General features: G+C 38.7%; 1 protein-coding gene across 2 annotated transcripts in view; it reads left to right on the forward strand.

Annotated features, from left to right (window-relative positions):
• Positions 1-616: 616 nt before the first annotated feature.
• RAB11FIP3 (RAB11 family interacting protein 3) overlaps positions 617-22,933 on the forward strand; it is a 172,284-nt gene continuing 149,967 nt past the window's right edge. Inside the window, exon 1 of one of the 2 annotated variants that reach the window (XM_069107918.1) lies at positions 617-2,317. In XM_069107918.1, coding sequence (XP_068964019.1) covers positions 1,229-2,317 — 1,089 coding nt within the window. In that variant the 5' untranslated portion in view covers positions 617-1,228. The remainder of the gene's footprint in view (positions 2,318-22,933) is intronic. The other variant, XM_069107925.1, reaches the window with a different exon arrangement.

Here is a 22,933-nt window from a genome sequence, read left to right on the forward strand (position 1 = left end):
GGGTGCCTCCCATTTTGGGCGAGAATACTGGAGGGATAGCCACTCGGAGAGGCAAGTGGATGACAGATGCTCCGGCTGGTAGGGGCGGTCCCGGGCACTAAGGCCACGCCGCGCCGCACACCCTCAGTCACTTTATGGGGAAGGCTGCCTCTCCTTGAGGACGAGGACGGCACCAATCCTCCCGCGGGGTGTGGGGGAGGAGGCTGGGAGCCGGCGCGGTCCCAGATCTCCCCATCCTTCAGCACCACCTCCGCTCACCCCAGCACAAGGCAATAAGGTGACGTCACCGCCCAGGCAGCAACGGCGGCGGAACCGCAGTTCTCACTTCACCCTCGCCCTCTCCTAGAGGGAGGAGAACCACAGGGCCGACCGGTACGTCCCTGCGGCTCCGCACCTACAGCAGCCCTATTCCTACACTTCAACTTCCTTTTTCGGGGAGGCGGAGACAAAGACCCTGGGGCGTGAGGAAAGAGCCAGTTCAAAACTCCCACGTTTCCATACAGCACACCACCCATCCTGGCGCCCGCCGCAGCAGAGCCTAGTCAAGCCGCCCCGCCGCTCTTTTATAGTCATCCTAGGAGGGGGCGGGGCCAATCCCGACGCCTATGAACGTGTTGACGCCACGCGGCCAGGATAAGGGGCGGGGCTAAGGGCTCGAGCTCAGCAGCCTCCAGACTCTCAGGCTACCCTCCGCCCCCTCAGCTTCGGGGATCGAGCCCAAGAATAGAGCGGCCAGGGCGGTGGGTTCTCTCCTTAGGCTTGCCGGCCCGCCACCGCTCTCCAGCCCGATCCCATCCCAGCCCCTTCCCTCCCTCCCTCGTCGTGGGCCTCTTCCCAGCCGCCATGGGGCCCCCCCTGCCGCTCCCGGCGTGTGTGGAGAGATGAGGGGCGTCGGTGGTCAAGATGGATGCGGGGGCCCGACGGCCCAAGCAGCGGCATCCCCTGCTCCCGGCGCTGGAGGGTCTGGTGATCCCCGCGGGGCAGCGGCGCCCGCACCGATGCAGTGATGCTCTCGGCAGCTGCCGCCGCCGCCGCCCGTCCTCCTCCTCCTCCTCCTCCTTCTCCTGCTGTGTCTGAGGAGGTCTTTTGTCTGCGTCCCGAGCCGCAGGGAATCACCCGCCGCGCAGACCCGCGGTCGCGGGCCGCAGCCTCGCCTCGGCTGTGAGGGGGTGGGGGCGGGGTGGGGGCCGATTCTTCGTTGTTGGCCTCCCTGGACAATTTCCTTCCCATGAAAATGGAGCCGGATTTATTCGTGACTCTGTCCGCATCAGCCGGGACCTCGTCGGACTCCCTGCTGACGTTTGGGGACCTGTTCCCGGAGCAGAAGGGGAAATACTTCCTCATGGACCTGGAGAAAGTGTCAGAGGAATCCAGGGGGCAGGTGCCTGGTCCCGATCTGGTGCTGCTTCCTCCAGAGACCCCCCCGCAGTCCCCGGTGCTTTTAGGGCCTGTTTTGCAGGAAACGGGGTCTGTGGCTTTCCAGCAAGTTTTGGGGGAGGTGAAGCTCCACCAGGACTTATTTTCTGAAGGACCCATCAAATATTTGTATCGGTTAGAAAATCAGGACCTCTGTCTTTTGGACCAAGAGACCAATGCTTCTGTCGCTGACATCGATCAGGATTTATCCGTTAGTGACAAGCAGATGTCTTTGCTAGGTGTGGTTGATGATTCTTCTGAAGGGGATTTTAATACAGCTATTACCTTGGTGCAGGATCCTGTAGTATCCGACCGGTTAACAGGTTCTGAAGAGCAGGAGCAGGGAGACCTTTTTGCTCTTGATTTGGGCCCACCTCGGTCACCTCCACAGGATTTACAATTGAGCATAGAGTTTGGGGAGCAGGAATCATGTACGGAAAACTGCCTTCGGGAAAGTGATGACATTCTTCAGGATCAACGAGATTTTTACTTAGGCATGGACCAGGCTGCTTGCCCGGACACCAAAACCCAGCTCTCAGGACTTGATCCAGTTTTTTCCTGGACTAAAGAGCCAGAGGATTATGTGCCCGGAAGATGCCAGAGAAGTGTTTCATTAAGTGCGGAGGATTTAAATCACAGTTACCAAATTAGTAATGAAATAAACTTCTTTCCCTCTTTCACTACTTCCACTTTGTGTGATCTGAAGTTAGATATAGTTCAGAATAACCTGGGCCAATCCTCTGATTTCAACCAGACTGAACCAATTCCAAATGAGCCTTCAGGGTGTCAGGAAGATGGCCCTCGCCTCAGAGCTGTATTTGATGCCCTAGACAGAGATGGGGATGGTTTTGTCCGTATAGAAGAGTTTGTTCAGTTTGCTACAGTTTATGGTGCAGAACAGGTAATATAATCCAAAATTTCTGTGATTTGGGTAACTTTGTATGTCCTTGAATATGTGTCTCCCATGTGTTTTTATTTCATCTGAAAATTTTTCTAAAGACCTTTCACCATGAACAAATAATGTCACTAGTATATCTGTTTACACTAAATATTGGGCAATCTTGAAATCTGTGTACAAAGATAATAGCTTTGGGAGGCTTCCCACCCCCCAAATTGGAGTATCCTTTATCTCTGAGCTATTTCATTGAATCCTTTCCCTTTTCCCCTTCCCCCTTAAAATTTCAGTTCTGTGTCACTCTTCCACAAACACAGTAGATGTTTTCTAGGATAATTTTATCAAGGTTAGTCTAGAACAGTCTTGGATATAAAGTTAGAGGGGCCAACTTTAACCAAAAACCTGGACTTAAATAGCTGGGTTTTTTTGGGGAGGGGGGTTGAGGTAAATAGATTGAAGTTAAGGACCTATAAAATCCCATTTCTATTGGATCAGTTAAGGACATATTAGTAGCATCTAGTTTTGAACAGTTATTTTAAAATGTATGGTTAAGAATTTTTCTAAGTAATGGGGGTTTTTATTTTGAACCAAGAAAAATTGATTAATTTTTCCCTACCTCCAATTTATTTTCTGCCTGTGTTCCTTTGAATTATTTAGTTACTAAATGCACAAATTAACAGATGATTAGTGTTGGAAGGGAAGGTTGAGTTTGAACCAGCTACCTCTGGAACCTCAGGCAAACTCCCTCTGCCTGAGCTACCAGGCAGGAAGCTCAAGGGCTGTGTACTGTCAGCAAGCAGCCTTTTGGCTTGGCAGCCGCAGCCTGCAGTGATGCTGCTACTGGGTGGGATTCCTCCTTCTGCCTGTCACTTCTTCCCTCTTCTCTTCAGTTCAGGGCCTCCTCATGGGGCTTCTCTCCAACAAGAGATAACCATGGTATATTGTAGATCCAGAGCTGGAAGGAACGTCAGAGACCATCTAGGGTAACTCCCTTATTTTATAGATGAGGGAACTGAGGCCCAGAGAGTTTACATTACTTGCCCAATCTCATCTAGTTTAACTCCTTCTTATTTTACAACTAGGGAAACTGAGGCCAAATAATTATTTTTTCCCCATGACTAAACTAGACACCAAAAATAATATTTATATAGGTTGTTAAGATTTGTAAAGCACTTACCTCATAGCAGACCTATGAGTTAGGTTGTACATGTACCTTTGATATATAGATGAGAAAACTGAGTAGTAAAATGATCTGATCAAGATCACACAGCTAGTCAGTGTCAAATGTGGGGTTTGAATGATTCTGTCACGACAATCTCCTAATGCTTCATATGCATGCTTTTTATACATGCCTCTAACTATACTAGGAATTTTATTTTAGGTTTTATTGCAAGATTTTGTTAGTGGCAGACATAATTAAGTTTTTAGTTTACCTTAAGGATTCTACCAGTTTTTCCAAAAACCTCTCATTAAACCTTGCCTTGCTGATTACATTAGTTGAAAACTTTAAACATTGTTACAAGTTCTTATCTTAAGTGGTTATTAAGTTACCATTCTTTTCAGACACATTTGCATTTGTGTATTGGGTACAAGATCATGATCCTTATGTGGCCTTGCTAATAGTAATGTGTTTTATTAGAAGGCTATCTATACCCACTCTTTTGTAAGCTACAGGGTAAGGACAAGTTACTATATGTGATTCTGATAGAATTTTATACGTTGCTGGCCTCTTGTATATGTGTCAGCATTAAATTGGGCATTAAAGCATATTCACAACTTAATCAGAAATCCTTTTAAAGATAAAATATAATAGCCATTCAGAATACTATTTACTTACTGTAATAATCTTTGTAAGTCAGCCCTACCTATAAAACCACAATATTTATGATATCTGTTGTCCAAAGCATCCTGGATGCCATGGCAACATAGCTATATCATGGTTTTTTGAATATAGTGTAGGAAGGTATGGAGGCTGCTTAAAAAAAATTGTCATTTCTAAATGACACCAAGCCTTTCCTCCCTCTGTACCCATCCCCACCCCAAAACCTTCCTTGTAAACAAAAAAATGTATATTTAGGCAGAAAACCAACACCTTGGCCATGTGCCTCACTTCATATGGTGGAAAGTGATCAGAGAACCTCCCTCTTATACATACTACCTGAGCGACCTTGAGTAAGTTGTAATCTCCTGTGTCTTCATTTTCCTCATCTGTAAAATGGACTATGTGCATTCTGTGGCTCTTCTAGCTCTAGATCTATGATCTTTAAGAGTCCCCCACTAATAAGACATTTCTAATGTCTTTCAGGTTTTTCTTTATACTGTTGTGATCATTCCCTAGAGAGTGTTCTCTTTTTTCTGCTTATTTTGTTCTACCTCAGTTTATTTATACACATCTTCTTGTTCCTCTGTAGCCTTCATAGCTATCATTTCTTATGGGGCAAATAGTCTTACATTTACATACCACAGTTCATTCAGCTGTTGCTTAATTGGTGGGTACCCACTTTGTTTCAGTTTTTTTCTTGTTACCATAGGAAATCATTTTTGGGCATGTAAGATCTTTCTGTCTTTGATCTCCTTGTGTTACATGCCCAGTAGTGATTTCCCTGGGTCTGATGGCACATAAAGTTTAGTGCTCTTTCTAGAATAGTTATAGGTAGTGTTCCAGAATGGTCAGATCAATTCATAATTCCAACAGCAGTGCATTGATGTGCGTCTCTTACATTTACCATTTTTGTCTTCTGGTCTTACATTCTGAAAGTATCTATTAATTTCATTGTTACTGAATGACTCATGTCTGCATTTCAAGGTCATCTGTGTGTCACTATTTCTATTTGGAATGAAGGTATAGCTGAGAAGTGAAAATCTGTGCTATAGTGCTGATAGTGTTTCTGTTTGCAGCCTTTTCTCTTTGCCATGTGGACTTGACAATACCTTTGTCTTCTTTAACCATTGACTGTGCCATGTAACTTAAGAATGTGGATGGGCTTCAGTTTTTATTTTTGAAAATACTTCTTATATAGATCATTCAGTTGCAGTGTTGTGGGAAATCTTGGTATATGGAAGACAATGTAAGGTAGAATGCTGACTTGGAGTCAGAAAATCTTGAGTTCAAATTCTGCCTCTAACAGTTACTAGCTGTGTGACCAAGGGCAAGTCATTTAACCCCTCAGTTTCCTCATCTGTAAAATGAGGATAAGATTATCGATAATATTGCCTTACAGGGTTGTTGTAAGACTCGAAAGAGTTAATGTGTATGATTTGCTTTGCAAGCCTTAGAACAAAATACAAATGTCAGCTATTTTTATTATCAAATACTCTGATAAAATTTTGCTAATTCTTAGGTTCTTTTATGGTTTTAGAACTTCCTTATTTACCTTATTTGATTTCTATATATCACATATACTCATTTAGTAGCTAGAAAATACTTTGAGCAAAGTTTGATTTTACCGACTTCTAGGTCCTTAAAATTTATCCATTTGAAGCTTCCCTTGTCTTCCTTAATTGGTTACAATGAGAAAACTGAATTACTATTTAGGGGGTTGATAAAACAATGAATCAATTCAATGAATGTCTTATAAGCACCTACTGTGGGCAAGACTGAAATCTTATCTTCTTCTTGGCATAAAGGTGACTTTGAGTTCTTAAAAGTTGTGCCTGTGAGGCAAATTTTACCAAGCTGAAAGACTTCAATTATAGGCACATTATTTGATAGTATATCTATTTTCCAAAGACCAGCCTAGCTAAATTCAGAGAGGTTCATCACCAGTTGAATCATATGATGATGAAATTTTCAGCCATTGCACTGCTTAAAAATCATCTTAAAAAGTTAGTTTGTAATTTCTGTTGGTGAAAGTAATCTGAATAACTGAAGTGTTTGCTAGATACTATGCTAAACACTGAGGATACAAAGAGTAAAAAAGTTCAGCCCCTGCTCTCAAGGAGATTAAATCTAATAAAGGAAACATGCATACAAATAACTATTATACAGATTGTACAAAGAAGGGAAAAGAAGTGGTCCAGACATACATAGTACTATGAGAATTTTGAAAAGGGGATATGGGGAGAATATAAAATATGATGGCAAATATATTTTTCATTCCCTTCCTTGTGACACAGGTGCCCCCACATCTTTTGCCTTCTGGTAGAATTTAAAATTTGAAGGCTGGTAGTGACCATATATAAATAGTGGCACCCTTTGTTAGGAGATGGTAGCAATGGCTGCTTCCTCAGAGGCTATCTTTTGTTAATTCAGATTTCATCAAAGGTTGGAGGTTAATGATAATTCTTTGAAACATCGTGAAGCCCTTTAGGACACTCATAATCAGACTTTGATTTTGGTTGATCATCTAGGTATATCCTGGCCAGTTTGCAGTTTTAGAAATTTATTTATAAGTTTAGCTCACTAAGGTTGATTTTTTTTCTAATGTGGGGGCATAAGCAGAACTTTACCAGTTTTTTTTTTCAAGTGACTTGTCTTTGCCCTTCCCTTCCTATAATCTGTTCATTTACCAAGAATTCATTAAAGCTGAAAGGAAAAAAAGAATGATGTTTGAATGGAATGGATGAAGTAACTGTCATCTAGTCTTATAATCACAGAGAAAGGAAGAATAGCTGATACTTACATAGTAGTGTTTTAAAAATGTCAATCCTTACAATTTGATGAGGTAGCTAACACAAGGGTTATTATGCTCATTTGATAGATTGGGAAACAGCAACATTAAAGTGACTTGGCCATGGTCACATGGCTAGTAAAGGGCTCTTGATTCTAAGGTCATTGTCATTTCCATTACACCGTGCTTCCCTTTACAAAACAGTCATTTTGAGGTTTGAATCTTGGATCTATGCTGTACTTAGCAGATATTTTAACCTGTTCTACAAGCAGGTCAATAGGCAGAATAATACCTTGACAGACTTTAGAGTGAGAAGGGACTAGAGCTTACCTGATCCATCTAATCAAAGGAAAAACAAATATTAAAAAGTGTTGCTTTTAAAAAACCAAGCCTTTCTAGTGGGATTTCAAAAACGTGAAGCATATATAACTGATTAATTTATAAAGTCTGGTCAAATGACAGCACAGGATTATTGGCTACTGGTCAAATGACTACTGAGTTATTTAATAGTTAACAAATTTTCATTTGAAAACTTTTATAAATTCTAGCAAGTGTATTTTTTTTAAGTTTTCTTATAACATTTTGTTTTTATTGCCAGTCATTTCCCCTTTCTCATTACCCTTCCCCTTATCAGTTGAGGAATTACTTGTATTCTTATAAACTTGATTCAGTTCTTTATATATTTGAGAAATAATTTCTTTATCAGAGAAACTCACTGTAAAATTTTTTTCAGTTATGATTACTAACTGTATATTTCCCTCCACCCCATTTTCCCATTTATTCTTCTTTTTCTCTCCTTTCACTTTGTCCTTCCTCAAGTGTTTTGCTCCCCCAGTCTAACCTCCCTTCTCTCAGTACTCCTTCTCTCCCCACTGCTACCTTCTCTTATCCCCTTCCTGTCTTAATTCCCTGTAGGGTAACATAAATTTATATATCCAGTTGAGTGGATATGTTATTCCCTATTTGAACCAATTCCTATGAGAGTGAAGCTCAAGCATTTCCTGTTACCCCCATTTCCCCTTTCACTGTAAAAGCTCTTCCTTGTGAACCTTTTTTATGAGATAATTTTCTCATTCTACCTCTCCCATCCCCCTTCTCTCAGTGCATCCCTCTTTCTTACCCCCTAATTTTAATTTTTTTTAAACATCATCCCATCATAGTCAGTTCACAACCATGTCCCTTAATAATGATAAAGTTCTTAGGAGTTCTGAATATCATCTTCCTATGTAGGAATGTAAGCAATTTAACCTTATTGAATCCCTCTTCCTGTTTATCTTTTTATTCTTCTCTTGAGTCAGATTTGAAAGTCACATTTTCTATTCAGCTCTGGTCTTTTCATCAGGAATGCTTGAAAATCCTTTATTGCATTAAATATCCATTTTTTCCCCTGAAGGACTATACTCATTTTTGCTGGGTAGGTGATTCTTGGTTGTAATCCAGTTTTGCCCTCCAGAATATCATATCCCAGGCCCCTCTATTCCTTTAACATAGAAAATGCTAAATCCTCTGTTATCCTGACTGTGGTTCTATGGTATTTGAATTGGTTCTTTTTGATTGCTTGTAATATTTTTTCCTTAACCTGGGAGCTCTGGAATTTGACTATAAAATTCCAGAGAGTTTTCCTTTTGGAATCTCTCTCAGTAGGTGATTGGTGGATTCTGGTTCTAGGGTGTCAGAGTAGTTTTTCCTTGATAATTTTTTGAGATATGTCTAGGTTCTTTTTTGATCATGGTTTTCAGGTATTCCAAAAACTCTTAAATTATCTTTCCTGGATCTGTTTTCCAGGTGATTTGTTTTTCCAATGAGATATATTTCACATTTCTTTCTATTTTTTTCAGTCTTTTGATTTTGTTATATTGTTTCTTGATGTTTCATGAAGTTGTAGTTTTTAGTTGCCCAGTTTTAATTTTTAAGGAATTATTTTCTTCAGTGAACTTTTGTACTTCCTTTCCCATTTGGCCATTTTACTTTGTAAAGAATTCTCTTCAGGGAATTTTTCATGTCTTTTTTCCATTTAGCCAATTCTGCTTTTTAAGGAATTCTTCTCTTTAGTGGATTTTTGTGTCTCTTTTACCATTTGGCCTACTTTCTTTTTTAAGGTGTTATTTTCTTCAGTATTTTTTTGGGCCTCCTTTACCAAGCTGTTGACTTTTTTTTTCATCATGATTTTCTTGCATCATTCTTGTTTCTTTTCTCAATTTTCCCTTTACTTTAAAATCATTTTGAGTTCTTCCAGGAATTCGTTTTTTTGGGGGACTGAGGCTTTTCTTTGAGGCTTTGCTTGTAGCTGTTTTGACTCTGTTGTCTTCTTCTGACTTTGTGTTTTGACCTTCCCTGTCACCATCGTAACTTTCTATGGTCAGGTTCTTTTTTCTGTTGTTTGCTCATTTTTTTCAGCCTATTTCTTGACCTTTAACTTTATGTTAAAAGTCTGCTCTGCTTCTGTTTTCTTTTTCTTTTTAAAAATTTTTTGGAGAGGGAAAGGTAGGGCAGTTGGGGTTAAGTGACTTGCCCAAGGTCACACAGCTAGTTTTGTGTTAAGTGTCTGAGGCTGGATTTGAACTCAGGTACCCCTGACTCCAGGGCTGGTGATCTATTTACTGTGCCACCTAGCCGTTCCCCTCCTTCTGTTTTCAGAGCTAGTTCTGGGATAGCTCTGAAAATGTTCAGTTCTTTGAAAGTGGTATGATCTAAGGAGACATGTGGTCACTGTACTCTTGGCCAGTGATCTGGTCTGTGAGCAACCACAAGCACTATTTTCTGCCCTGGAACTGTGACCAGGGTCCCTGCTTCCCTGTAGCCACATACTCTAGTGTGCTTTTGCTCCTCCTCACTTTGGGACGAGGAGCCAGAACCAAGTATAGGTAATGTAATAGAGTCCAGTATCCAGTGCCAACAAATATTCTTCTGACCAGTTGTCCAACCCCCTTATAGTCTGTGGGCTGAGCCCTGCAGAAGCTGCTGCCAGGTGATACACAAGCCCCAAGGCCTGCTGCTGGCTTATGGTCTGGGTTTGCACTGAGCTCTACTTTCACCTTTCCTTTCTGACCTTCTAAGCTGTTTTGGGCTGGAAAATTGTTTCATGCTGTCTTTTTATTGGTTCTGCTACTTCAGAATTTGTTTTGAGGTGTCATCTTAAAGTTGTTTGAAGGGAAATTTGGGAAAGCTCAGGTGAACCCCTTCCTTTACTCCATCATCTTGGCTCTGCCTCCTTCCAGGGTTTTTTTTTGCTAGGAGCTGGGACCCTTCTTTGTGCTATGATTATGGATAGCTCTTTTGACTGATGTAACTATTCTCTTTCAGCTTTTATGATGTTGAGTATTGCTCCTTGCTATAGTCATAACCCTTGGCAAATGGTAGATAAACACTGTTTTGGTCTAGGCAGAGACTAAAGTATAGAGGCAATAATGAATGCTATTCAATGCTCAAAACTCAATAAAGATTTTTTTTTTGAGGGAGAACACACTTAAGTAAGTAGCAGTATTAAAGTCAAGTGGTACTACAGCCAGTTCTTTTCTTTAGACTCTTAAAGCAGTCTAAATATTAATACATTTAAAATCAATAGCTAACAAAATAATTATGGAGAAACTCAGGGCTTTTTTGTTGTTGTTAAATTTTTTGAACCTTATAGAATGTTGAATTAATATATTCAGTTGCCTGCTGTTATTAGATTGGTTATTCTTGTTAATTGCATGACTTTTCATTAGAAAATGCTTGTGGTTTTCTAAAAATTTTGCTACTAATGACAGTAAGCTTCTCCATTATCTCCATATTATTTGTAATTAATTTCCCAGGAAAAAGTATGATGCTATAAATAAGAGGAAAAAAAGGTTAGATGTTTTAAGAGAACTTATGGAGGAAAAAGGATGGTAGGGAAGAGTTCAGCTTAAAGAAGATTGTCTTTAGCAGAAAGAAATTATTTGAATAAATACCTGTTTGTTAATTTGAGTCAGAATGCTTGATGTTAAGTTTTATGTAGTATTTCCAGTGAACTTTTAACAACTGGGAAGAGTTGATTCTTTTTTTGAGTTAGCATTGCTTTGGTTACATTTTTGGTGGGCTGCTTCTGTTTTTCATAATTTTTAGAATCAAAACAAAAATTGAGCCCAGCTATCCTGTCTTGGTTTAGTGCTTGGGCTACTGGGACATGTGTTCCAGCTGCTGTTTTGTCCTGAAAGCTGCTGGAGAAGGTCCATAAAGTGGGTAGGGCATGTTGTATAGCAGTGGACATTTAACAGCCCTGAGATCTTCTGTGAGATTTTATAATAGTTTTAAGGGTGTGATAACTTGGAGAATTTTTAAATAATAAAGACAAAGGTGATGGGTTATCCATTGTAGACTCAGTACTGCCACAGTATGTTCATTTTTATTCTTTTTACTCACAACTTTCCATGACTTGAAACCCAGATAACACCTTTGCTATTTCTGGCCATTTTCTTTTGGAAAAGGATAAAAGATCTTGTTGAAATGCTTTTTTGTTAAATGGGCTACCTCCTTCTTCCTCATTCTTTTTTTCTTTTTCACTGGTTGGAATTTTCTCCTCTATATTTACCAAAGTTTACATATGATCTCAAAGCTTGTTCCTCTCCACTGGAGGTCTTCAAACAGAGACTTTATAACTGGATGTCAGGGATGTTGTAGAGGAAATTATTCAAGTTGGACAGTCCCTTCCAGCTCAGAGATTATGAATGTAAACCTTACCTAAGTGATAAACATGTTGTAATCTGTAGCAGTCAATATTTGGAGGATCTGTAATTTTGGGTGCTGTGTAGTTTATAAGCCTCTAAAAATGACACAGGCACCCACAGCAGATGTACAGGTACTGTACCATTGGGGAAATTCTGCCCCCATGTCACTTTGCGGATTGAGGTACCCTTTGGCCAACTCTAGGGCAGTGGTTGGTGAGCAAGAGCCTTTCCTTCCCTTTTATATTTTTGGTGGGACAGAGTGAGACATACATGATGAATAGGCATAAATGGGTTGGGATTTACATTGCTGTTATCATTATCTTTCTCCAAAAGTCAACCTTCTGAATTTACATAGTCCCATAAAGGACACTACCATTCATCTAATCATTCAGGTTTTCAATCTCGTTTCCTTAGGATTAAGCCCATATAACCAGTCAGTACCTAAGATATCTGCATATCTCTGAGGTCTCTCTCTTTCTCTTTACTAACATCATAGTTATCATCCTGTTTTAGGCCCTTATCATCTCCCAACTAGGTTGTTAGATTAGTCTCAAGTTTCTTCCCTCTCCAATCCATTCTTAGCACAATTGCCAAAGTGCTTTTCCTAAAGCCAGGCCTGACCCCACTCCTCTTCACAGTAAACTCTAGTGACTCCCAGTTGACTCCAGAATCAAATATAGATTCCCATTTGGCATTTAAAACCCTTCACAATTATGGCCCATCTACCTTTGTAGCATCATATAGATTACTTCCCTTTCTTTACTCTATGGTTTAGATAGACTTCTTGCTGTTTCTCATACATGAAATTCTATCTTCCATCTATACACTTTTGCACTGGTTGCCCCATACCTTTAATGTACTCCCTCTTCATTTCTGCTTGCTTAAAATCCTTTATTTTTTTCAATACTCAGCTCAGACATTGACTTCTATAGGATATTTTGATCCTTTGATCCAACATGAAGCCTTTCCAGATATCCCCAGCTCCTAGTGCCCTCTGCCCCCAATTTATTTTTCACATATGCGTATGTATGTTCTCCGTTACACATTTATGTACACATTATTTTCCTTAACAAAATGTATGCTCTTTGAGGGCAGGAAATGTTTTATTTTTGTCTTTGTATTGCTAGCATCTAGTATAGTGTCCTATACATGATAAGTATTTAATCAGTGCTTGCTGATTGCTTAATGGAGGACTTCAGAATTGATAAGATCACAGATACATTTGAGTATTTGAGAGATTCACTTGTGTGGTTTCAACATCTACAAATTTGTCTGAATCTTCAAATTCACGAAATAAGTCACAGGAAAAACAAGACAAGTATCTAGAAAAAGATATGAAAAGAGTTATACAATGTGAGAACATTTGTAGAATTCTAGATTCAAGTATTGGAAAAAATGCAAATATTATACCATGAAATATTCATTTGACAAATGCTACACCCTCTCCCATATACAGCTTCCCTTTCTTCCACCAGTGGTTTTCTTAGTCAGTGGCCTCCAAATCAAAGGCTTTGGTGTATACTTCCAAGAGGCCATGGGATGACCCATTGGGCTGCAGTAACAAACAAAAATCCTACAAACCTTTATCCCCCAAATAATATTTATGCCAGTGTTTTATCCATACAGATTTTCTCTAATTATCCTCTGACAAAATACGTAAAAGAACTGTCAAACTTAAAGATGTTATGTAGCTTTCTTTTACAAAAAGATAAATGTTCCAAGTTGGATGACCAGTGTCTGTAAATAATATGTTAGTGATATTTTCAAATAAGCCCACTAACTTGCCTTTCAAGGTAAAGTGACTTAAATTTCTTTTGCTGTCTTTTTTTTAATATTACCCCTCTCCTCAGTATGTCCTTTCCTTTTCTTCAATCGATAGAATCATCCTTTATAGCAAAAAATAAAAAGGAAAAAAAGTTTAGCAAGACTGATAGCATATGCATAAATCCATAATAATAGTCACTCATCTTTGCACAGAAGGTAGGGAGATGCATTCTTGTATCTGTTTTCTAGGGTTAAGCTTGATCATTGTAGTAATGCAGCATTCTTTCAATTTTCTTCTTTCTACTTACATTTTTGGAACCACGTGTATATTGTTTGCTTGATTCTACTTATTTCATTTTATATCAGCTCATAAAAATCTATCCCTATCTCTTTGTATTTTTTATATTTGTCTCTTATGATGCAGTAATATGTTTTATTTTTATACCATAACTTGTTTATCCATTCCCCAGTTGATGGGCATCTACATCATTGCTACTACAAAAAGTACTGCTATAACTATTTTGGTAAATATTGGACCTTTCTTTGTATATTTGACCTCCTTGGAGATATGTATCCAACACTGGGGGCTTTGGGTCAAAAGCTATGACATTTTAGTTAACTGTCACAAGAATTCCAAGTTGCTGTTCAGAATGGTTGGATCCATTGCCTGTTCTACTTGTCTTTTACTGTACCTGTCTTCACACAACCCTTCCATCATTTATGATCATATTTCCATCTTTTGACATCATCATCAATTTTGTAAATGTGAACTGAAACTTCAGAATTGTTTGATTTCTATTTTTATTGCTAGTGATTTGGCAGAGTATTTCATGTGGTCGTTAATAATTTGCAGCTCTTATTTTGAATAGTTTGTGCATATCTTCTGATCTCTTATTCATTGGGGGAATGCTTTTGGTATTATGTATTTGTGTTTTTTTGCTGTATGCCTTGTATATCAGACAAAGGTGATATTTTAACTCTGAGTGAGAAAGTAACTATTTTTTAAAAGAAACTTATGCTATGGATATTTTGAAAATGGATGTTTGGAAATGTTATGTGATTATACTACCGAAAATGATTTATGTGTCCCCTGTGTGAACTCTCACACCTGTACACTTGAAACACTTGGAAATAGAATTTTCTAACCTGTTAAAAAATCTTTCAAATGAAGAATTTCAGTGGATTTTGTGCCTAGTTGTTAAAAATGCAACACCTTTAAATTAGTTTACAAGAATAACTGACATCAGGCAACACAGAAATTTATGAGCGGAATTTCAACATGGATTTTTGCATGTTTGGTGGGTGGGATTCTGGTGAGTGTCATGATTTAGTAAGCATAGCCACTTTCCAAATGAGAAAAGCTGACCTTCTTTCATTTGGAGCTACATAGCTTTGTGGAGCCCTTTTTTCACAAATGACAATCATGAAATTAATCAAAATAAAATCAACTTAGATCCATGTACAAGTATATAATCTATAAATAAATATGGATAGATTTGGGGTAAGAAGCAAGTGATAGTGGGTAGAGAGCCAGCCTCCAAACCAAGAAGACATGGTTTAAGTACCATCTGGGAAACATATTGACTACATACTGAGCAGTTTGGTTAACCTTTCACTGCTAACCTTCAGACATCTAATGCTGGGTATTGTAGAAAAGGTCCCAACCAATGCTGAGGAATTTTCTTCACCTGAGAGTTTCCAAAGCAATGAAATCACAGGTTCAGGAAAATTCCATGAAAATAATAATCATCTTACCTTGTAGTAGGCAGCTTGTAATTGTGCGGTTTGGATATTTTGTTACAAATCTTGAATACAGATTGATGATAATTAAAAGTGACTTTATAAATAGTGCTATTGAAATAATTACTTACTGAACATCTGAAAAGTCTAGGTATAATACCTTCTATGGAACAGCTAACTGGAAAATTAGGCATTTTGGAAGCTACATTAAAACTTTTGAGTAACCCCTCTCTCTCCTGAGCACCAGACTCACATTTCCATATGCTTCCTCACCCTATAGAGTTAGGATTCTGAAGGGAAGAGCCTTGTTTTTGACTTTGTATTCTTAGTGCCTAGCACAGTGCTGGCACATAGTAAATACTTAATACCTGGATACTAATTGGCATTGATTTTAAATCCTGTTTTCCACTTTGGACCCCAGATTCAACATTTCCAAAATAGAATTCATCCATTCCCCCCAGAAAACCTTTTCTGCTTAAAAAGCTTTCCCACTTAACTTTGCTATTTCTGTTAATTGACATCAGTCACTCAGGATCAAAAACCTCTTCAGTACAATAATGGGAAAATAGCAGGCTTTGAATCCTAGATCTTGTCACTTCCCAGCTGTGTGATTGTGGGCAAGTCTCTTAACTTCTCATCTATAAAATGTGGGAAGTGAACTAGGTGACCTTTCGAGCTCTGTTTGTGACTATGATTTCTGACCCTCTCCTTTGTTGTCCCAATATCCATTTGATTGCTAAGTCTTTGTTCCATCTCTAAAAAATAATCCTTCTTTCTAGGCAGCTAGGTAGTACAGTAGTTAGAAAACACTGGGTCTGGAGTCAGAAAGTCCTAAATTCAAATCCAGCCTCAGACACTAGCTGTGTGACTCTGGGCAAATCTGTTAGGTTTGTCTTAGCTTGGTCAACTGTAAAATGGAGATAATAACAGCATCTACCTTTCAGGGTTGTTGTAAAGCGCTTAGCACAGAGCCTGGCACATAAGTAGGTGCTACATAAGTGCTTATTCCTTTCCACCGCTGTTAGCAGTCCTAGTTCAGGCTCTTGTTACCTCCAAACTGGACTGTGGTAATAGTCTCCAAGCTGGTCTCTCATTTCTCCTGTCCATTCTTTGTACCACTGCCAGAGTGCTTAATGTTCAGCTCTGGTCATGTGATTCCCTTGTTTAGAAACCTTCAGTAACTTCTCATTGCCAACAGGAAAGCACAGATTCCTTTGCTTGGCATTCCGGACCTTTCACTATCTAAGCTCCAGTCTGACTTTCTGAGCCAACTTTGTACATTGTGTCGTGGCCAGATTTGACTGCTTACTGTTCCCCGAACCGACCTGACCCTTTCCCCTCTCTGCCTTTTCTTGCTCTATCTCCTGTACCTTTAATTTCTTCTTCTCACATGCCCCATTTCTGCCTGTTAATCTTACCTTTTACCTCTTTCCTCTTTCCTCCTTACCTGCTTCACCTCTTGCCCCTCCCCCCCATTGATGTCTCCCTCTTCTAATTTATGTAGCATTTTTATGCTTTTCTTTTGTACTTCCTACATCACTACATTATCATTTGGATTATAGTTATTTGTGTACATGTCTTCTTGTAAGCTCTTCAAGAGCTGGGACCATGTCTTATCAAGCACCTACATCACCTTGCCTGTAGTACATACTCAGTAGATACTGGTCGAATTTAAATTTTTTTTTTTTGCTTTTTGGAAGGGGGGAGGCAGGGTGGTTGGGGTTAAATGACTTGCCCAAGGTCACACAGCTAGTAAGTGTTAAGTGTCTGAGGTTGGATTTGAACTCTGGTTCTCCTGACTCCAGGGCCAGTGCTCTTCACTGTGCCATCTAGCCGCCCCTTGAATTGAATTTTTGTTGCATTTTGACCCATTATATTGAATGAATTGTAGCCTAATGGTGTGGCAGTGTCTTGGATTTTTAGTGCCTTCATTTTAGCAAGGAATAATCTTAAACAGTAGGAGAATTGGGTTTATTGTTTTAAGGTTTGGAATTGTATTTATCTGGAAATAGTTTAGTCAGTCTTCCTTAATAGTTCAGATCTTTTCTGTGTTATCCAAAATAGGCAGTGAAGGGAAGAGACAGAAAGTACTTGGAAATACTTTTTGGAAATACATCATCTGCTTCAGGAAAAGCTCCTCATTAACTTGTTCCAAAACACAATACTTAAGTCTCTAATTCCAAACCACTTCCTTTCTTTTACCTTCCCAGTTTTTTTGTCTTCCTATTTGGCACAGTGAATGATAATTCCATCATGTAACTGTTATACAGTTGGAAAAATTATGGGAGACTCGGCTTATTCTGGATGATTTTCATGTATGTTTAGAAGAATGTGTGAAGGGAAAATATACTGCAGTTGATAACATTCTTGTTGAATGTCTCCAGGGGTAGTGTTAGTGCTATTTTGTTGAAACTTTTTTTTAAACATGTGTAAAATGTAGCTAATTCCTACTTGTTTTATACTTACTAAGATACTTTGAGGATAAATTAATGAAAATGTCTGGAGATCTTTGCAAGAATGATATTGCAAATTCAGAGCATAATTATTTTAAATAGAAAAACCGGTAGTTCTTAATTTTCCATAAAACACTTCTTTGAGAGTGCACAACTGTGTTTCTTTGCATATCTGGATTAGGGTCATATTTCATAAAACATTGAAGAGATAATTTAGAGACTAGAAAAGTTATTTTCACCATGAAATGGTTATTATGGTTATATATGGTTATTAATGGTTATTAATCAGCAGAGTTTACTGAGCAGTTAGTGTGTGTTGAGAAGGATGCCAGTTGTACCAGGGGATTATGAAAGAAATTTAAACTAGTTCTTGGCCTTAAAGACTTTATGGTTGGGGCGGCCAAGTAGCACAGCGAGTAAGAGCACCGGCTCCAGTGTTGAGAAGACCTGGAGATCGAATCCCGGGCTCAGGCACTTAGCACCCACCCAGAAACACCTGGCCGTGTAACCTTGAGCAAGTTACTTAACCCCAATTGCTTAGGGGCGGCCACATGGCTCAGAGAATAAGAGCACCGGCTCCAGTGTCGAGATGACCTGGATCAAATCCGGGCTCAGATACTCAGCACCACACCCAGAAATAACTGGCCATGTGACCTTGAGCAAGTTACTTAACCCCGATTGCTTTAAAAAAAAACAGAGACTTTATGGTTTTAAAATGTTTGTGAAATAGGGGAGGGAAAAGAGAACCATTTTTTTTTATTTGAAAGGGGCACACTGCACTCTTCTTTTGGGGTACTTTGAAATATTTATCATTTTTCACTTTAGACCAATATTCAACAAATTAGATTGACCTTTGCATCAGTAATTTCGTTTGAAGTGAATATTATCTGAATATTGTCTTTGGTCCTTTCTAGGAGAATAAGTTGTTGGTTTGGTGTCACTAATATAGACAGACTTAGCTATATTGTGAATTTAGATACTAGTAGTCTTATAAGTATGTAATGATAAGTTTATACTTATATGGTGACTTACAATTTACTAAAGCGAATTTTTCTCACAAAGAGCCTGTGAAGTAGGTAGTGCAAGTATTATTTTCTCCATTTTACAGATTAGGAAACTGAGGTTCAACAAAGTTATATGTCTTTTTGTCTATGGTCACTATTAAATTTCACTAGGTCTTTTAAAGTTCTAATGGTCACTGTGGCTTGGGTCTGAATTTTCTGGCACTATATTGTGCTGTGGATTGTAATATTAACCTCTTGCTTGAATGTGATATATTGAGTTTGAGACCAATATTGAACACTGACAGATATTAAAAAACTCATTCTGAAAAATTCTGGCAAATTCATTTGTGCTACTTTCTTTTTTTTTAAACTTGTCTTTCAACAACTAAAAGAAGATAAAAATAACATTGGGTATAACATTTTATTTATTAGAGAAAGTTAAATAAACAAATGAGTTATTTCTATATTCTAAGAAGCAGAAGATTTTGCTTTATGTTTATGACAACCAGGTAGTCCAGTGGATAGTACTGACCCTGGAGTCAGGAAGCCACTAGTTCACATTCTGCTTCAGACTCTTCCTAGCTGTATGACCTTGCCAATGTTGTTTAACCTCTCTCAGCCTCAGTTTTCCTTTTTTTTTTTTTTTGTAAAAGGGGAGTAATAGTACCTATCTACCTGGGTTATTGGGAGGTTCAAACAAAATAACATATAAAGTCCTACATAAGTGTTAGCTGTTATTATTAACAATTTCTTTCAGTGTTATAATAGTAGTGATGCCCCAACTTTGGTGTAAATAGTTCTTTGTTTTGTTCTTCCTTTTCTTTAAAGTTAACCACTTTAAGGTGCTTAAGCATTTCACCTTGCTATTTTTGAGCAGATGTATTAACTCCCTTTTTATATTGGAAGCTAGTATATGGCTCTTTTTATGTTATAAGGAAAGAATTATTTACCTTTGGATTTTTTCCCAAGGAGTTTGTGAATATACCAGAGTTTGGCTGCTAGAGGCAGCAGTGGCAGAATGGCTAGAGAACTGGCCTCAGAGTCTGGAAGGACCTGGGTTCAAGTCCTTCCTCTGACAGACATGACCCTGGGCAAAGGGCTTAGTGCTTAAGGCAACTCTCTGAGACCAGAAATTGCGGAGAAGCTACCATTTGAAATTCCTGTCCTAGTGTTTGTCTAAAAGTAACAATATACTTCAGGAAAAAAACCCAAAACATTCAAAAATTCATTAAAAAAAATCAACACAGCCATTTCTTGTTAGGGGTAGTGGGGCATGGATAACATGTAACGTCATTGCAATTCATGAATACAGTGCATTTAACGTGAATCAATTTCAACTCTTTAACTTACTCTTTAATTAGAATGCCTAGGAAGTTTCAAAATTGACAGGAATTTATCCCATCTCTTCATCTACCCTCTGACAGAGGTAAAGAGCTAATAAGTAATAAAATGACCAGAACAGCAGATTAGGTATGTTTTTCATCAATCGGTGAATAATTAACTTTTGACTGTTATTTGTATTTTTGAATATTTATTAATTCTTCTTTCTCTCTGCTTCACCCCCTCTTACCTAATTCTTTTTTTTTTTTTTTTTGCTTTTTAGAGGGGGGAAGGCAGGGCAGTTGGGGTTAAGTGACTAGCCCAAGGTCACATGGCTAATAAGAGGTTGGATTTGAACTCAGGTCCTCCTGAGTCCTGGCTGGCGCTCTCTTCACTGCGCCTCCTAGCCACCCTGCCCTCTTACCTAATTCTTATCAAATATATAAAAGGCTGTGTTTTTTAAAAAATGGGAGTGGGCATCCATTCCCTTCTTCCACCTCTCAGTCCCAGGGGGAGAGTGGGGGGAAGGTATGCAATTAAAACTAGAAGTATAGATCTCTAAATAGGTGTTTGGTGATGGTTGTTTGAGCTTGTAATTATTAATGGAAAATAAAATCTTGTGATTTAATGTAGAATGTAAACTTTTTTAGGGCAGGACCTTTTTGGGATTTGTATATTTGTATCTACAGTGCACCCAGTAGATACTTAATAAAGGTTTATTGAATCAAATTGTTGATGGTGGCTTTAGAAATGGAGTGAACGAACTAATCTCCTCTGCCTCTTGGAGCCTTTCCCTGTACTAGTATGCTAAAGTCTTTAAGAATTTCTGAAATTCTAAAAGGGAAGTGGCTAGCGTTATAGAACTTTAAACAGGTGTTTGGTGGTGGTGGCACCTGTGAGACTAGTATGTCTGATATGTAATGGTTTTTGTTTTTTAAGTATTGATGTTCTTTGTTACTGACTTTTTCACAAAAAATTAATTTCTGAATATATAGCCCTCTCTCCCTCTCCTACCTAGGCAGTTTACTTTTTAAGAATTCAAAAGGGAAAAATAGTTCAGCAAAACCAATCAGGATATCAGCTGTATCTCACAGCATAAGCTACATTCTGTACCTATTGGTTCCCCATTCCTTGCATGGAGGGAATGAGGAGAAAGAGCATTTTCTCATCTATTTTTCAGGGACACACTTTATCTTTAAAAATACGTGGAATTCAATTTCATTTTATTGTTCCTTCTGGCCACATTGTGAAACTGCTGTATGTGTTGTTTTCCTGGTTTTGCGTATTTCACTCTGGTGTTAGCTTGTACAAATCTTCCCAAGTTTCTCTGGTTTCTTATTATTTATTGTTTCTTTTGGCCCAGTAATATTCCTTCATGTTTATGGACCACATTTCATATAGCCATTATCCAGTCCGTGGGTACCTGCTTGGTTTCTAGTTGTTTGCTTTGGGGGGAGGTTTTGAAAGGGTGGTATGAAATTTGGGCTGTTATGAGAGCTTACCTGGATTTCATCCAGTGAAAAGCTTACCTGGATTTCTTCCAGTGAAAAGTTTAAGAATCACTAGTGTAACAGGAAGCATTTCTTCTTCATTGTACAGGTGCGAAGACAGATTAAGTAACTTGTCCTAGGTCATAGGATCTATCAGCAGGGCTAGCAGATGACTCTAGTCTTATGACTGCAGTTCCCTTTCCATAAAATCAAATTGCTGTGGCCATGTGTAAGTGTTATGCCATATAGTTCTTACAGAGAAAGAATCTTGTTCTCACTGATTAGATAGTGTGTTCAATTTACCATTACTCCATAAAGAGTCATAAAACATATTTAAAAAATTGTTTTCAAGCATTTTTTTTGTTTCTTTCCTTGTTCTTGGCAAATGTTAACTTTTTCTTCTTGTTCTGCTTTCAGATTTTCATACAGTACATTTCCACTTAATATACCTGTTAAGCCACGTTATTATAATCTTAGAATAAGTCTTACACTGTTTTAAGAGTCAAGGGCAGAGTGTGTATTTTCAAGTGAAACCAGATCCATTACTTGAACCTGTAGGAGATTATTTATACTTTGGCCATTCTTTTTTTTTTTTTTTGCTTTTTTTTTGGAGGGGCAATTGGGGTTAAGTGACTTGCCCAAAGTCACATGACTAGTAAGTATTAAGTGTCTGAGGTCGGATTTGAGCTCAGGTCTTCCTGACTCTAGAGCCGGTACTCTTTTCACTCTGTCACCTAGCCTCCCCATACTTGGGCCATTCTTAAAAGTATTTTGTTCATATAGTAGATTGAGTGCTTGCTATATGCAAAACATAGTGATGAATTTAAAGACAGATGAGAAATGGGCTCTGAACCTGAAGCTTATGATACTTGGAGGTGAGATCACAAGTAACTCCAAGAACAGTCACTCACACTTCTGAAGTCACTTGAAGGTTCACAAAGCATTTTTCTCCTAACAGCCTTGTAAGGAAGGAAATATACTATCCTTATTTTACTGTTGAGGAAACTGAGGTTCAAAGAGATCAAGGGATTTCCCTTATTCACATAGCTGGTAAGAGAGAGTGCCAGACTAACTCCAACGCTGCCACTCAGATGCTAACTTTGCTTTTTTTTAGTAGGTGCCATAGAATTCTTTGAATGTTACAAATGAAATGTTGACCTAATTCAGAAAAATGAGAGATTACTTCCAATCAAAAAGGAGAGGTAGGGAAGGATAAAGAAAAGAATCTTCTGGGAAGTGGCATTTGAGCTGTGCCTAAAGGGGCAAATAGTACAGCATGTGGGAGGTCATTTCAGGCAGAAGAAAATAAATAGCATGGAAAACAACATACACTTTGGACAAATGGTGAATAGTTCAAATTTGTCTGGAGCATAGAAGTTTATAGGGAAGTATTTGGAGATAAGGCTTGAAAGGTAAGGTAGTTTCAGGTGGGGTGGTAGTGTTTGGACTTTGTTATAATACAATGAACCTTTATTAAGTACCGAACTCATGTGTGCATTTAACATTAATCAGTTTCAAAACACACACACACACACACACACACACACACACAC

Source organism: Petaurus breviceps, unplaced genomic scaffold, assembly GCF_028583685.1.
Source record: "Petaurus breviceps papuanus isolate PSGF00001 unplaced genomic scaffold, PetGlider_PUasm1.0 138, whole genome shotgun sequence".
Classification (NCBI taxonomy): Eukaryota; Metazoa; Chordata; class Mammalia; order Diprotodontia; family Petauridae; genus Petaurus; species Petaurus breviceps.